This window comes from Capronia epimyces, assembly GCF_000585565.1.
Source record: "Capronia epimyces CBS 606.96 chromosome Unknown aczIQ-supercont1.6, whole genome shotgun sequence".
NCBI classification, from domain to species: domain Eukaryota; kingdom Fungi; phylum Ascomycota; class Eurotiomycetes; order Chaetothyriales; family Herpotrichiellaceae; genus Capronia; species Capronia epimyces.
Window position 1 is genome coordinate 378,042 of NW_006912909.1, and position 12,010 is coordinate 390,051.

Consider the following 12,010-nt stretch of genomic DNA (forward strand, 5'->3'; position numbering starts at 1 on the left):
GCCCCCTGACCATATAGATCAACGATAATAGAGATGAGGCTGGGGCTATCCCATGTCACCATATCACCAATACTGAGCATACTTGGACGATCCATTCAAGACTTGTACAAAATTCTCCGCGATAATCCGATCCGTCTGCTCGCTGGGATGGATATCGTCCTGCCACATGAAGCTATCCGGACTCGCCTTATTCTTCGACCACCTCACACAGCCCGTCACATCCGCCGGGTCTGTCCCGTTGAAGTAATTGTCGGGATGGAAGTATATTACGTGGAACAAACTCCACACATCAAACAATGCGACGCGGGCGAGAGGGTATCGGTTCGAGACCCTGAATTCGTACGGCGTTTGGTACTTGAAGATGCTGTTGATCGATGTGGTGAGTTGGTGCATCTTTTCCGCCATTGCCGTGACATTGCCTGTGCCTTGGTCGTCGAGAGTCTTGTTTGCAAACTGCGGGGCCAAGTGCAAGGGGGCGGTATTCATGAGGACAAATGTTCTGGCGCCTGCAGCATAAAGTCTGTCCAACGCCGCATAGACGCAGTCGGTGAAGTCAGAAATGGTCTTGCCACGCGCTTGACTGTCGGTCAGAAATGAGGCACCAGTTCTAAGATCGTTCGTTCCAATCCACATGACAAATACGGAATCCGATGGCGTTAGTGCTGGTTGGAAGTAGGCTTCGCTGGTATTGATTCGGGTAGTCGCTTGATCGGCTTCAAAGGCTGGGATCGCATACTCGAGAACAGAAGGGAACGTGGGCCCTTGGACCCGGGTTCTTGGATAGGTCAGGTTACTGGGAGTGATTGTATTGGAACAACTACTGCCTCCGACTGCATAGTTGTACAGGGTCATCTGCGGGTTCCACTGGCCATTCTTTCACAATCCCGTATATTGGACAACATAACGCGGCCAAGTTCGACCGCCAGAATACGTGGAGTAGCTCTCTTCCAGCGGAGTACCCGGTGGAGGAGAGGTGAGGTTGTGGTCGTGAAAATACCGCCATCGACGCTCGTCAGTGTAGCTGTCTCCAAAGGTGATGATGGACTTGAACGTTTCCCCGTTCCAGCGACGTGGATCAGCAACCCAGGGCCGTCTCAGGGAGAGGTAAACGGCAACGCCTATGAACGAGAGGCACAGGAAAGACACGAGCAAGGCGGCCACCAGCCTCCGTCTCGGTTTAGGTGTGGGTGTGGATGTGGCGTGCCATAGAAAGCCTTCGTCGCCTTCATCAGGCGACGTCTCGGTCAAAGGCAAGAGCGCCATTTCGCCATCTCCGTCCTGATGAGACGCGCCCTTTACTGAGTCGGAAGACTGTCGATCGGACATGGAGGGCAAGACTGATGGCAAGACATAGAACAAAAGAACTGGCCGACGAACCTTGAAGTTTTGTGCTGCGATCAATGCGACGTGTTATTCGCCGTCGGGCTCACTATTGGGACCGCGCTAGCATGGCTGGCTTAGGGGCGCTTGACAGCCTGTCTTCAGGTCTGGACTTGGGCGCATCTTAGTCAATTCGGTAATAGGTCAAGCATGGCGAGGAGTGCGAGCCTGCTGGACGGCGTAGATGTCTTGTGCTGTTCAAGGAAATGACTGGCATCTGATGATCACCAATGAATTCTCCCTTCTCGCGGCGATGAGGACGACCACGCAAGCCACTGCTCTCAGACAACTCAGCAGGGCCTCCTCTGTAGATTCTTTTTCTCCAGTGGCATCTCGCGGACACCGAACTGCGGCGAGCTGTCCTTCTACATGCCTCATGCCCTGAGCTTTGGCAGGGTAGGGAATCGATGGCGAGCGAACTCATTCTTAACCTTACACACAGGTAGGCAAGCGATGCGAGTGGGAGTCGACGTAGGGAGCCGAGAGCGAGAGCGCTTAGAGCGGCGAGCTTCCAGCATCGCGGTCGGAGTTCGGTGTCTACCTAGGTAGGTACGGGGTACCAATATAACTAATAGCACAGCCAATACGTACTTAAGGCACCTATAAGGTCCTAGGTAGGTACCTACTACCTAAATCACAGTAATTAAGTGGTATCGTTGGTGGCGGAGTGACGGAGTGACAGAGTGACGCAGCCAGCCTGCTCTCCAACTTTCCACCCTCCTCTTCTCTGTACTCCGTAGTAGTGCGTGACACGACACTTCCCTCATAGTGGCAGGTGCATCTTACAATGATGCTGATGCTCTTGAAGAGGGCAGCGTTCTGATGACAACCCCCTTACACACCCTCTATTCTCCGTCAGCTGGACTCAGTCTGGCCATTTGTCCAAATGAGGAGAGCCAGCATGTCGTGGCTCTGGAAGGTGAGTGCTCCATTCCAAGACACCACCACCATCACCACCACTAATGAAAGCAAACTAGGGCGACGCGAACTCCCCTGCCTCGTTCGAAAAGGCTCTGTCGAAGCTCTCCTCCCAAATCACCTCCGCAAACCTCGCCCTTGACACCAGTCGAAGTCGCGGGCGTCGAGTCAAGGCCCTGTGGACACTCTACACCACCCTGACTTACCTCCTCTACACCCTGGTCATCGTACTTGTGCTCGGCCCGCAAAACTGGTCATTATATCACTATTCTGGTCTCATTGGAGCACCAGTCTTGATCTACGCTATTCGATCATTGGTGACCGCATTCTTTGACTGGAGAATCAGTCGTCAACAGTCATACCTAGACCACTTGCAAAAACAAAGAGAACAGAAGATTACCGAACTCAAAAAGGCTACCAAATATGATAGCACGCAAGAACTGCTACAGAAATATGGCGGCGCCCCTCCAGCCAAGACACCTTCGAAGCAACCACAAGGCGGCAAAAGAAGAATCAATCCTCCAGAGAAGCCGCCGGCTCAGAGGACTGGAATTGCTCCTCCGCCCACGGCGAACATTCCAGGCCGTAATCTTCCACCAGGAAACAGTACTCCCCTGTCTCCGGCTCACGGACGGGCACCGCTTACGGCGCCCATGATTGTACAAAGCCCCACGGACATGAGACCTGAGTCGCCAGGATTTGCTCCGAACGCTTTTCCACAGCCCCCACCACCGAGTACGGCCTATGACCACACCCCTCACTGGTATGATCGCATTCTAGATGTCCTACTGGGCGAGGACGAAACCGCCGCCAAGAACAGGCTCGTGCTGTTATGCTCTAGATGTCACCTGGTCAACGGCCAGGCACCTCCAGGAGTGAAAACACTGGAAGAGCTGGGACGATGGAGGTGCAGTAGCTGTGGTGCTTGGAATGGGGTTGAAAGCGAAGGCGCAAAGGTGGTCAAAGAGATTGCGGCCGCGGCAGCTACCAAGAGGGACCATGGGGAAGAATGGGAACAAGTTCCACAAGCTACGGACAATCTCGAAGAATTCGGTGAAGAATTCAAAGAGGAAGAGGCAGAGGCTGCCGATTACAACACACCGAGCACGACGGGGCGAGATGCGGCCGAGGACAGGCACGGGGGTCTAACAAAACGAGCCACCCGCAGTGCAGGGAAGAAAACCTCTCTCGAGTCTCTAGAATGACCGATGATGAGGCTGAGGCTGAGGCTACCGCTACCACTACCAGCATACATGGTTTGCAGTCTTATGATAATCCATCTGCAAGTTTGGCCCTGTACAGAACACATAATGCCTCTGGCGCACAGACAGCCTCGTCTCGTGCTCCAGCAGGTCACGTGCTGGGGTTTCGCCAAGATCTCGATGACTTCGTCTCTCTCCGTCTCTCGCAGTCCTTTCGAGTTTTCCATTTGCATTTCTCCATACCAGGTAGAAAAGAGTCTAGAGTCTTGCTGCATGGTTGTGGCCGTGTATATGACAAACGGTCGACTGCAATCGTTCCTTGACGTCGCCAGCGGACGCCGCGTTGAGTGGAAACTTTCCCGCCGCTGCAAGGCTTTCTGCGCCCGATCTTAAGGACTACTACTAGTTCTTACCTAGGTAGTATTTTATATCCGATGCATTACAAAACGCGACAACATGTCCACCTTCATCGTCCGTCCGTCAAACACGGACCGAGATCCCTTTCGGATAAAATTGACCGCTGTTTCCATGCTCTCACTCAAACTCAAGTCCGGTGACACGTGTGAGCTCCAAGGCACAGAAAGCCCGGCACATGGAAAGAAGAAATTGGCCATCGCCTGGGAAGCCTCGGGAGCAGGGATGAAAGACTCGATTGTGCAAACCTCCAAACTCCTCCAAGAGGTGTACGGATTCAGACTTGGGGACAAGATCACGATTGCCCGATCGTCACAGGCGCTACAGGATTCTGCTCTGATCAGCCTTGAACACGTCGGATCGCCTTTGGATGAAGAGGCCACGAGTTTCTGGGAAAGCTATGCAAAGTTGGCAATCCCTGGCATTGATGAATGCCTGGTGGAAAGTCAACGGCTGCGGTTCAAGTTGGGTCTCGAAGTGACTGAATTCGTCGTCGGTAATGTCGGCGTTCAGCAGGCTTTGATTGCACGTGTGACCAAGAACACCAAATTCCGAATCAGCTCCGCCGATGAACCGACTTCTAGTGTGGAAATAGATTTCCGACCCGACCACCTCGGTGGCTTGCAAGAAGAGATTCGTCAAGTCCGAGACATTGTCGCCAGAATATGCCGCCCAATCGTGAAGACTCATTTTCGGTTGTATCGCCCTATCCAGGGCGTCCTCCTTTACGGCGCCAAAGGCACTGGCAAGACGGCATTCATTTCAGCCCTGGCAGAGTCGGGATGGCCCATGCTTATTAACTGGAAACCAGGAACACAGCTTCAACTCTCAAATGAGGCCCGGCTAGTCACCATAGGCGCGAGATATCTGTCACGCAGTTCGAACGGCACATCTGCCGTGCTTGACGAGCTCGACCAATTGTTTGACCAAGTTAGAGGCAGTCCGACATTGGTGATCAGTGAGGTCCGACATCCAAATGATGTGGATCAGACTTTACGGGCTGAAGGGAGATTCGCCGCCGAAATTGAATTGCCTATCCCTTCAGCGCATCAGAGAAAGGAGATCTTGCTCGCATTGCGTGGCAACGACGGTGTCCCGCAGGACGAGCTACTTGGGGAAATGGCGGATAGAACCCACGGCTATGTCGGCGCTGATCTGTACGCGCTTGTTCGACGGACCCTGGAACTTGCATCAGATCGAGCCCAACCATCGGACAACCAGACAATCAATGGTGAGACTCCGATTGAGAAGAGAGAGAGACGGCTGTCGTTGTCGACACCGACTCAAAATACTCGACCATTGAACGTAATGTCCGCAGACCTTGACGAAGCCCTTCACCAGATCCGACCGTCTGCCCTGCAAGAGATATTCCTGGAAACACCCAATGTGCATTGGTCAGACATTGGCGGCCAACATGAGATCAAACGGCAACTGCACAATGCCGTGGAACGACCGTTGAAATTTGCCGAGCGCATGAAGCGATTGGGACTTCAACCGAAGAAAGGCGTCCTTCTTTACGGTCCACCCGGCTGTTCCAAGACTTTATTGGTCCGAGCACTGGCCACCGAAGCCGGCTTGAACTTTCTGGCCGTCAAAGGGGCCGAGCTGATCTCGATGTATGTGGGCGAGAGTGAAAGAGCGACGCGCGAAGTGTTCCGAAAAGCCCGAGCGGCCAGTCCCAGTATCATCTTCTTCGACGAGATCGACGCCATTGCATCCCGTGGCAGGAGTGGAAGCGACTTGAACGTGCTGACAACCCTGCTCAATGAGATGGATGGGTTTGAAGAACTGCGCAACGTCTTGGTCGTCGCTGCCACCAACAAGCCCCAGAACATTGACCCGGCGCTGATGCGGCCCGGCCGATTCGACAACGTGGTGTACATTGGCCCGCCAGACTTTGAAGCGAGGAAAGAGATCTTCCAGAAACGGTTGGCAAAGATCGGCTATGAGCACCGGGTCGGGTTGAACGAAGACATTGAAGAGTTTGCCAGATCGACCGAGGGCTTCTCGGGGGCCGAGATTGTCGCCATTTGCCAGACTGCTGGCGAATATGCCTTTGACGGCGACCGAGACATCATCGTGTCAGACGACATGACCAAGGCGATTGAGAGGACCCCCAAGAGCATTACAAGAGAGATGTTGTTCGAATTCGAGAGCTGGAACGATGCTCGAATGCGATGAGTGTATGCTCTACTAGCATGCATGGTTGGGTTTTGCACGATCTAAAATCGAAGTCGTCGAGACCGGCTCTCAAGGCAGCTGGCATATTTGACGTGTCCATGCTGACGCTGCTGTATCAACGTTGTACGATAAATCGCATAGGTGACGGGTTATGCCATGGGTGACGGGATGGATGGATGGATGGCATATATATTATACAGACGAGCAATTGAACCATGACTCGAACTCGATCTTGATGTTCAACGTAGACCCGGACAATATCTGCTCCAGAATCGAGAATCGAAAATCGAAAATCGAAAATCGACATTGGAATATGATTTTAAACCCCCAATGAATTGTGATTAGTGTACACGTACATACCGCCTGACTAGTAGTAGCAAACGGTAAAGGTAAACAGTACAGAACAGTTCAATCCAGACCCATGCTAAACAAACCAAACCCAAACCGAAAACAAGACACAACACAATCATCCCTTTTCAGCTTTTGTTCTGTCTCAAGACACAAGATGACAGGACAAAACCCACCATGGGCTGTTGGATCATGCCTTCCATTTCATACCATCATATCAATTTCAGCCCGATCTTGTCCTACCCCTTTTTGGACCATGTCGATATCAAACCCCATCATCACCCTTTATTTCTTCTTCTTCCCACCGCCGAGACCAATACTCTCCGCGATACTTCCCAATCCCAATCCATCCAGCAGCTTGCCAACTCCCAGTCCACCAAGAAGACCATTGACCAAGCCGCCCAGCCCCAGCCCGTTGAGCAGTTTGCCCACGAGACCTAGGACGCCCGACAACAACAAGCCGACGGCGGCGATGATCTGGAACAAGGGTTCGGTCAGAAGGGCCCAGAGCGGGTTCAGCTTCTTCTTTGCGTGCGGCATGTCGGAGATGCGCTTCTTGGCATTGTCGATGGTCTTGACCACCTGGCTGGTCAGTTCCTTGAGTCCTTCGGCAACCCGATGTTCCTCGGGACTGGCTTCGCCCGAGGCTGCGCGCGCCTTGGCTTGGGCCGCGATATGGCCATCTGGGTCGAGGCCGCGGATGGCACCGTTGCATTCGCCCAGGATTTTGCTGCCTTCTTCGATCAGCGGCTTGACCGCGTTGACGAGCGCTTCCTCATCAAGCTCTTCGCGAGGGGTGCGGTCGGCTTTTTCAATGTGCTAGGCATGACGGGTTAGTATGAAAAACATCTAGAATCTGGGAGCAACAACTCACCTCGGTGATCTGGTTGCAGATCGGCGTAATCTTCTCAATGGTCTGGTTGATGATATTGCCAATCTTCTTGGCAACCTCCCGTTCTTCCTCCTCCTTGAGTTGCTCGGGCGTCAAACCTTCCTCTTCCTCTTCTTCAGGGATGTTGTCGAGCAGAGTACATTCTCCAATCTTGTTGCCGTCTTGGTCAATCACATAGCCGTTGTCGTTGATTTCTTTGCCGATACAAGCCAGCAGATTCCCGTCCGTCAGCTTGCCGATGACATCGCCGTTGCGGTCACGTACTTCCCCCTCCTTGTTGACGCGCAAGCCAGCCATCGGAGAGACTTCACGTTCCTTCTCTTCAGGCTCCCATCGCTCGGCTTTGCCAATGACATTGCCGTTCTTGTCGATAATGTCACCTTCATCGTCGACACGACGGCCGACCAACTTCTTTGGATCGCCTTCAATGACCCGGCCAACTGTGTCACCATTGGCGTCCTTGACCAGTCCATCCTTGGAAACAATGGTGGATTCAAAGTTGGAGAACGGCCCTTCGGCACGGCCGCCGGCACCACCTTCAAGGAGTCGAGCCCGACCGATAACCTTACCGTCGTTGCTCCAGATCTGGCCTTTGCCGTCAACCTTGCATCCGATCAAATTCTTGACCTCGCCTTCGGCAACTTCTCCAAAGATGGTTCCATGTTCATCAACCACCTTGCCAGCTTTATTGACCGTCTTTCCAGCTAGACTGGACAGGTCCTCCTCTTCGACAACTTCCTCTGGAATCTCGTAAGGATCGGCATGGCCCTTCACATTGCCATACTTGTCGATGATGTCGCCATCTTCGTCAACAGCACGACCGATGAGTTTCTTCCAGTCACCCTCGACGACTTTCCCGACGACGTTGCCTTCGCTATCTTCGACCAGACCATCCTTGACCACGACCACACCCTCTAGACCGGCGAACGGACCTTCGGGCTTGGCCTCTCGCTCCTCGGGTGGAATGAGTTCGACGCGCCCAACAACCTTGCCTTGGTCATTCCAAACCAGACCTTTCTCATCGATGGGACGCCCCGCAAGCTCCTTGGGGTTGCCTTCAACGAGACGGCCGATGGGTACACCATCTGGTCCAATGACGTTGCCCTGCTTATTGACCTTGAGGCCCTTCAGTTCGGAAAGGTCGGCCTCCTCAGGTTCAGGCTCCGGCTCGGCCTCGGGTTCCTCGTATCGTTCAGCGTGGCCGACAACATTGCCTTTCTTGTCGATGACATCCCCATCTTCATCCACGGCGCGGCCAACGAGTTTCTTGTGGTCCCCCTCAACGATGCGGCCGACACGGTTGCCATTCTCGTCTTCGACCCAGCCATCAGCCACCACAATGAGACCTTCGAGGCCGGCAAATTCGGCTTCGGCTTCGCTGTCTTCTTGCGGCACCGTCTTTGCCTGGCCAATGATGTGGCCTTTGTTGTCCCAGAACTGTCCCTGCTCATTGGCAACCAGGCCAGCCTTCCAGATCTTCTTGGCATCGCCTTCGACGAGTTCACCGACGATTTTGCCTTCTTTGTCGACAATCTTACCGGCTTTGTTGACCTTGAGCCCTTCCAGAATGGACAGTGGAGGCAACCCATCGTCAGCCTCTTCACCTTCTTCTTCTTCGGCCTCTTGACCAACAAGCTCGACCTTACCGATCACATTGCCATCCTTATCCAAGATTTCGCCTTTGTCGTTCAGCTTCTTGCCAGCAACGGCGGCGAGATCGCCTTCGACAAGCTGCGCAATGGTATCGCCCTCTTCGTCCAGGACGAGACCCTTTTTGTTGACCTTGAGGCCTTCAAGAATCGAGGTATCTGGCCCTTCCGGAGCTTCTTCCTGGACTTCGACGAGGCCCTCTTCGATGGCTTCGGGGAGGAACTCCACCTTGCCGATGACGTTTCCATCCTTATCCAGGATTTCTCCCTTGTCGTTGATCTTCTTGCCACGAGCCGCTTCAAGGTCGTATCCATCAGATAGTTTGGCGATGGGATCGCCATCCTCATTGACAACTTCGCCTCGTTTGTTGACTTTGAGACCTTCCAGTTGCGCAAAGTCGGGGGCTCCAGCCTTGTCAGCTGCATCCTTGGCCTCGTCGGCAGCTCCCTCGGCCGTGTCAGCTGCCTGCTCAGCTACATCAGCAGCATCTCCAGCCTCGTCGGCTTGCTTCTCTGCCTCTTTCTCCGCCTCCTCGGCGGCCTTCTGTGCTTCTTCGAGTTGGTCAACGAGTTCTGGGTGGAGGTCTTTCATCGCTTCTTCTGCTGCTTCCCCTTCAACCACCTCCACGCGGCCGATGACATTGCCGTCGTTATCGAGAATCTCACCATTTTCATTCGGGATCTTGCCGGCGCAAGCGCTGGGGTCACCTTCCACAAGTTTGGCGAGCACTTCACCTTCCTCATCGAGGATAGTGCCCTTTTTATTGAGCTTTTTGCCCTCGACAATGGTGAGGTTGGGCTTCAACTGTCCTTGAATATCGTCGACCTTGTCCAGGGCATCCTGGACAAAGTCTGGTTTGCCTTCTTCCGCCCCCTCCAGAGCGTCGGCGGCCTCAGGAACGACTTCAGCGCGGCCAATCACGTCACCGTCCTCATCGAGAACTTCTCCTTCGGCATTGAGGGTCTTGCCAACAAGGTCGGCCGGATCGCCTTCTGTGATCTTACCCAGGGTCTTGCCGTCCTGATCCTTGATGGCACCGTCTTCTTGGACTTCGAGACCTTCGAGGACATCCACGCCGGGAAGTTGTCCTTCGGCCTCTTCAGCCACTTGTTTGACCGGTTGGGGAAGAGTCTCGGCGCGCCCGACAGGATCGCCATCCTCGTCCAGAATTTCACCCTCGGCGTTGAGAGTCATACCGACCAAATCTGTGGGATCTCCTTCGGTGATCCGACCTAGCACATTGCCTTCTTTGTCGAGAATGTCGCCATTCTCCTGGACTTCGAGCCCGTCGAGGGCACTAAGTTCGGGAAGATATGTCTCGACGGCATCTTCCGCAGCCTCCTCGACGCCGTCAACAGCATCATCTGCAGTGTCTTTGACCCCATCGACTGCCACATCTTCCTCAGCCGCTTCGTCGACTTTGTCCGTTGCCTGGCCAGCCAACTCTTTTGCTTTGTCAGGAAGAACGGTGGCACGACCGACAACATCGCCGTCTTCGTCAAGAATCTCGCCATTGTCTGCAATCTCGTAGCCTTCCAAATCAGCAGGATCGCCTTCGGCAAGCTCCCCAATTGGTTCGCCGGACTTGTCGAGTATTTGGCCATCCTCGTTGACTTTGAGACCTTTTAGGACCGATAGATCGACAGGCAGGTCATCGGTAGCTTCTTCAGCGGTGTCCTTGGCACCATCAACTGCATCCTCTGCGCTGTCTTTGACTCCCTCCGCAGCCTCGTCAACATCAGGTGCGTCATCGGCACCTTTCGGCACGTCCTCAGCTGCATCCTCTGCTGACTCTTTGACATCTTCGGCAGTATCTTCTGCGGTACCTTTGGCATCTTCGACAGTACCTTCTGCGGTATCTCTGGCATCTTCGGTGGTGTCCTCAGCGGCTTCTTTCGTATCGCCAACTGTATCTTCCGCGGCTCCCTTGACATCGCCAGCAGTGTCTTCCGCCGCACCTTTCACATCTCCTTGTGAGACCTTTTGCGCGGCACCAGTTGCCGTGTCTTTGGCGCCACTGACTCGACCGGCCACCTTCTTTCCAGCACTGTTGACTCCCCCGACGGCTGATTTGACGCCACCAAGGGCACTGGATCCCTTACCCTCAGCCTCGTCCTCGGCATCCTCCGCCGCATCATCCTCGGGTTCTGCGGCTGGTTCTTCGGTTTCCTCGCCTTCGTCAGTCCCCTCGTCTTTGGCGGCATCCTCGCCGACTTCTTCTGTCTCCTCTTCATCGCTGTCAGGTAGAGGTTCAGGGTTCGCTTCAGACAGTTCGCTGGTGTCGGCAACGGAAGTACTCTCGGCTCCTGTGTCGTGGCCAGGCTGGCTAACTTTGCCGCCAGGTTCTTCGGTGTCTTTCAAGTTAATCTGCTGTGGGGTTTCCTCCTCAACCTCTTCGGCCTTGTCCTTGACATCCTCGGCCTCCTTGCCTTGGGAGGGCGGATCCGATGATTCTGTGAGTTTCTTCGGAGTGGCCTTTGAGGCGCCCAGCTTGGGGGGTCTCCGACCGCTTGAAGGTGTATTTGGCTTTCGAGATTCTTGACCTGTAAGCTTGGAAGTAGATGATGATTGAGGGCTCTTGCCAGTCTTTGTAGGCGTCTCCGGGACGTCAGCCGATCTGCCTGCCGCTGGGGATGGCATGGTGCTCTTGTAACTCCTGACTGTATCTGGGCTCGATCTCTTGGAGGAAGGTGTTCCTCGACTAGGTGTTGGGGGAAACGAGTAATACGCGTATGAGGCCGATGAAAGTCGGTTACTTGTCATCAGCTGGCTAAAAACACAAGTTCATGAACGGAAGATGCTGTCACTCTCGAGTTGCATGTGGTTCTTTTCCTTGGGTATATGATACAAATGGGGTATTAGTTCGATAGGTAGGATAGGTAGGATGGACTTGTAACAGTAGAAAAAGAAGGAAGACGCGTCGGACGAGGAGGAAGATCTCGTCAAGTAGGGCTGCCAAAAACCCCCTACGTCACCGTCAGTTCTTCCCTACCTTGGTGTGAAGGAGGAGCAAGAAGCTTTCTCG

The 12,010-nt window shown here is 54.0% G+C and overlaps 5 protein-coding genes across 5 annotated transcripts; 2 read left to right on the plus strand and 3 right to left on the minus strand.

The window, feature by feature from the left end:
• Positions 1-63: 63 nt before the first annotated feature.
• On the minus strand, positions 64-852 carry A1O3_07016 (uncharacterized protein; the record flags this gene model as incomplete). Its single annotated transcript, XM_007737130.1, has 1 exon — positions 64-852. The coding sequence occupies one exon, from the start codon at positions 850-852 to the stop codon at positions 64-66; it is 789 nt and encodes a 262-aa protein (XP_007735320.1).
• A 24-nt stretch (positions 853-876) lies between these two features.
• On the minus strand, positions 877-1,326 carry A1O3_07017 (uncharacterized protein; the record flags this gene model as incomplete). The annotated part of the gene is made up of 1 exon (XM_007737131.1): positions 877-1,326. One exon carries the CDS (start codon positions 1,324-1,326, stop codon positions 877-879), a length of 450 nt encoding a protein of 149 aa, XP_007735321.1.
• Positions 1,327-2,281: 955 nt separating this feature from the next.
• A1O3_07018 (uncharacterized protein) lies at positions 2,282-3,503 on the plus strand (the record flags this gene model as incomplete). The annotated part of the gene is made up of 2 exons (XM_007737132.1): positions 2,282-2,299; positions 2,358-3,503. The coding sequence occupies 2 exons, from the start codon at positions 2,282-2,284 to the stop codon at positions 3,501-3,503; spliced, it is 1,164 nt and encodes a 387-aa protein (XP_007735322.1).
• Positions 3,504-3,956: 453 nt separating this feature from the next.
• A1O3_07019 (uncharacterized protein) lies at positions 3,957-6,095 on the plus strand (the record flags this gene model as incomplete). The annotated part of the gene is made up of 1 exon (XM_007737133.1): positions 3,957-6,095. The coding sequence occupies one exon, from the start codon at positions 3,957-3,959 to the stop codon at positions 6,093-6,095; it is 2,139 nt and encodes a 712-aa protein (XP_007735323.1).
• Positions 6,096-6,728: 633 nt separating this feature from the next.
• A1O3_07020 (uncharacterized protein) lies at positions 6,729-11,625 on the minus strand (the record flags this gene model as incomplete). The annotated part of the gene is made up of 2 exons (XM_007737134.1): positions 6,729-7,262; positions 7,318-11,625. The coding sequence occupies 2 exons, from the start codon at positions 11,623-11,625 to the stop codon at positions 6,729-6,731; spliced, it is 4,842 nt and encodes a 1,613-aa protein (XP_007735324.1).
• Between the last annotated feature and the right edge of the window lie 385 nt (positions 11,626-12,010).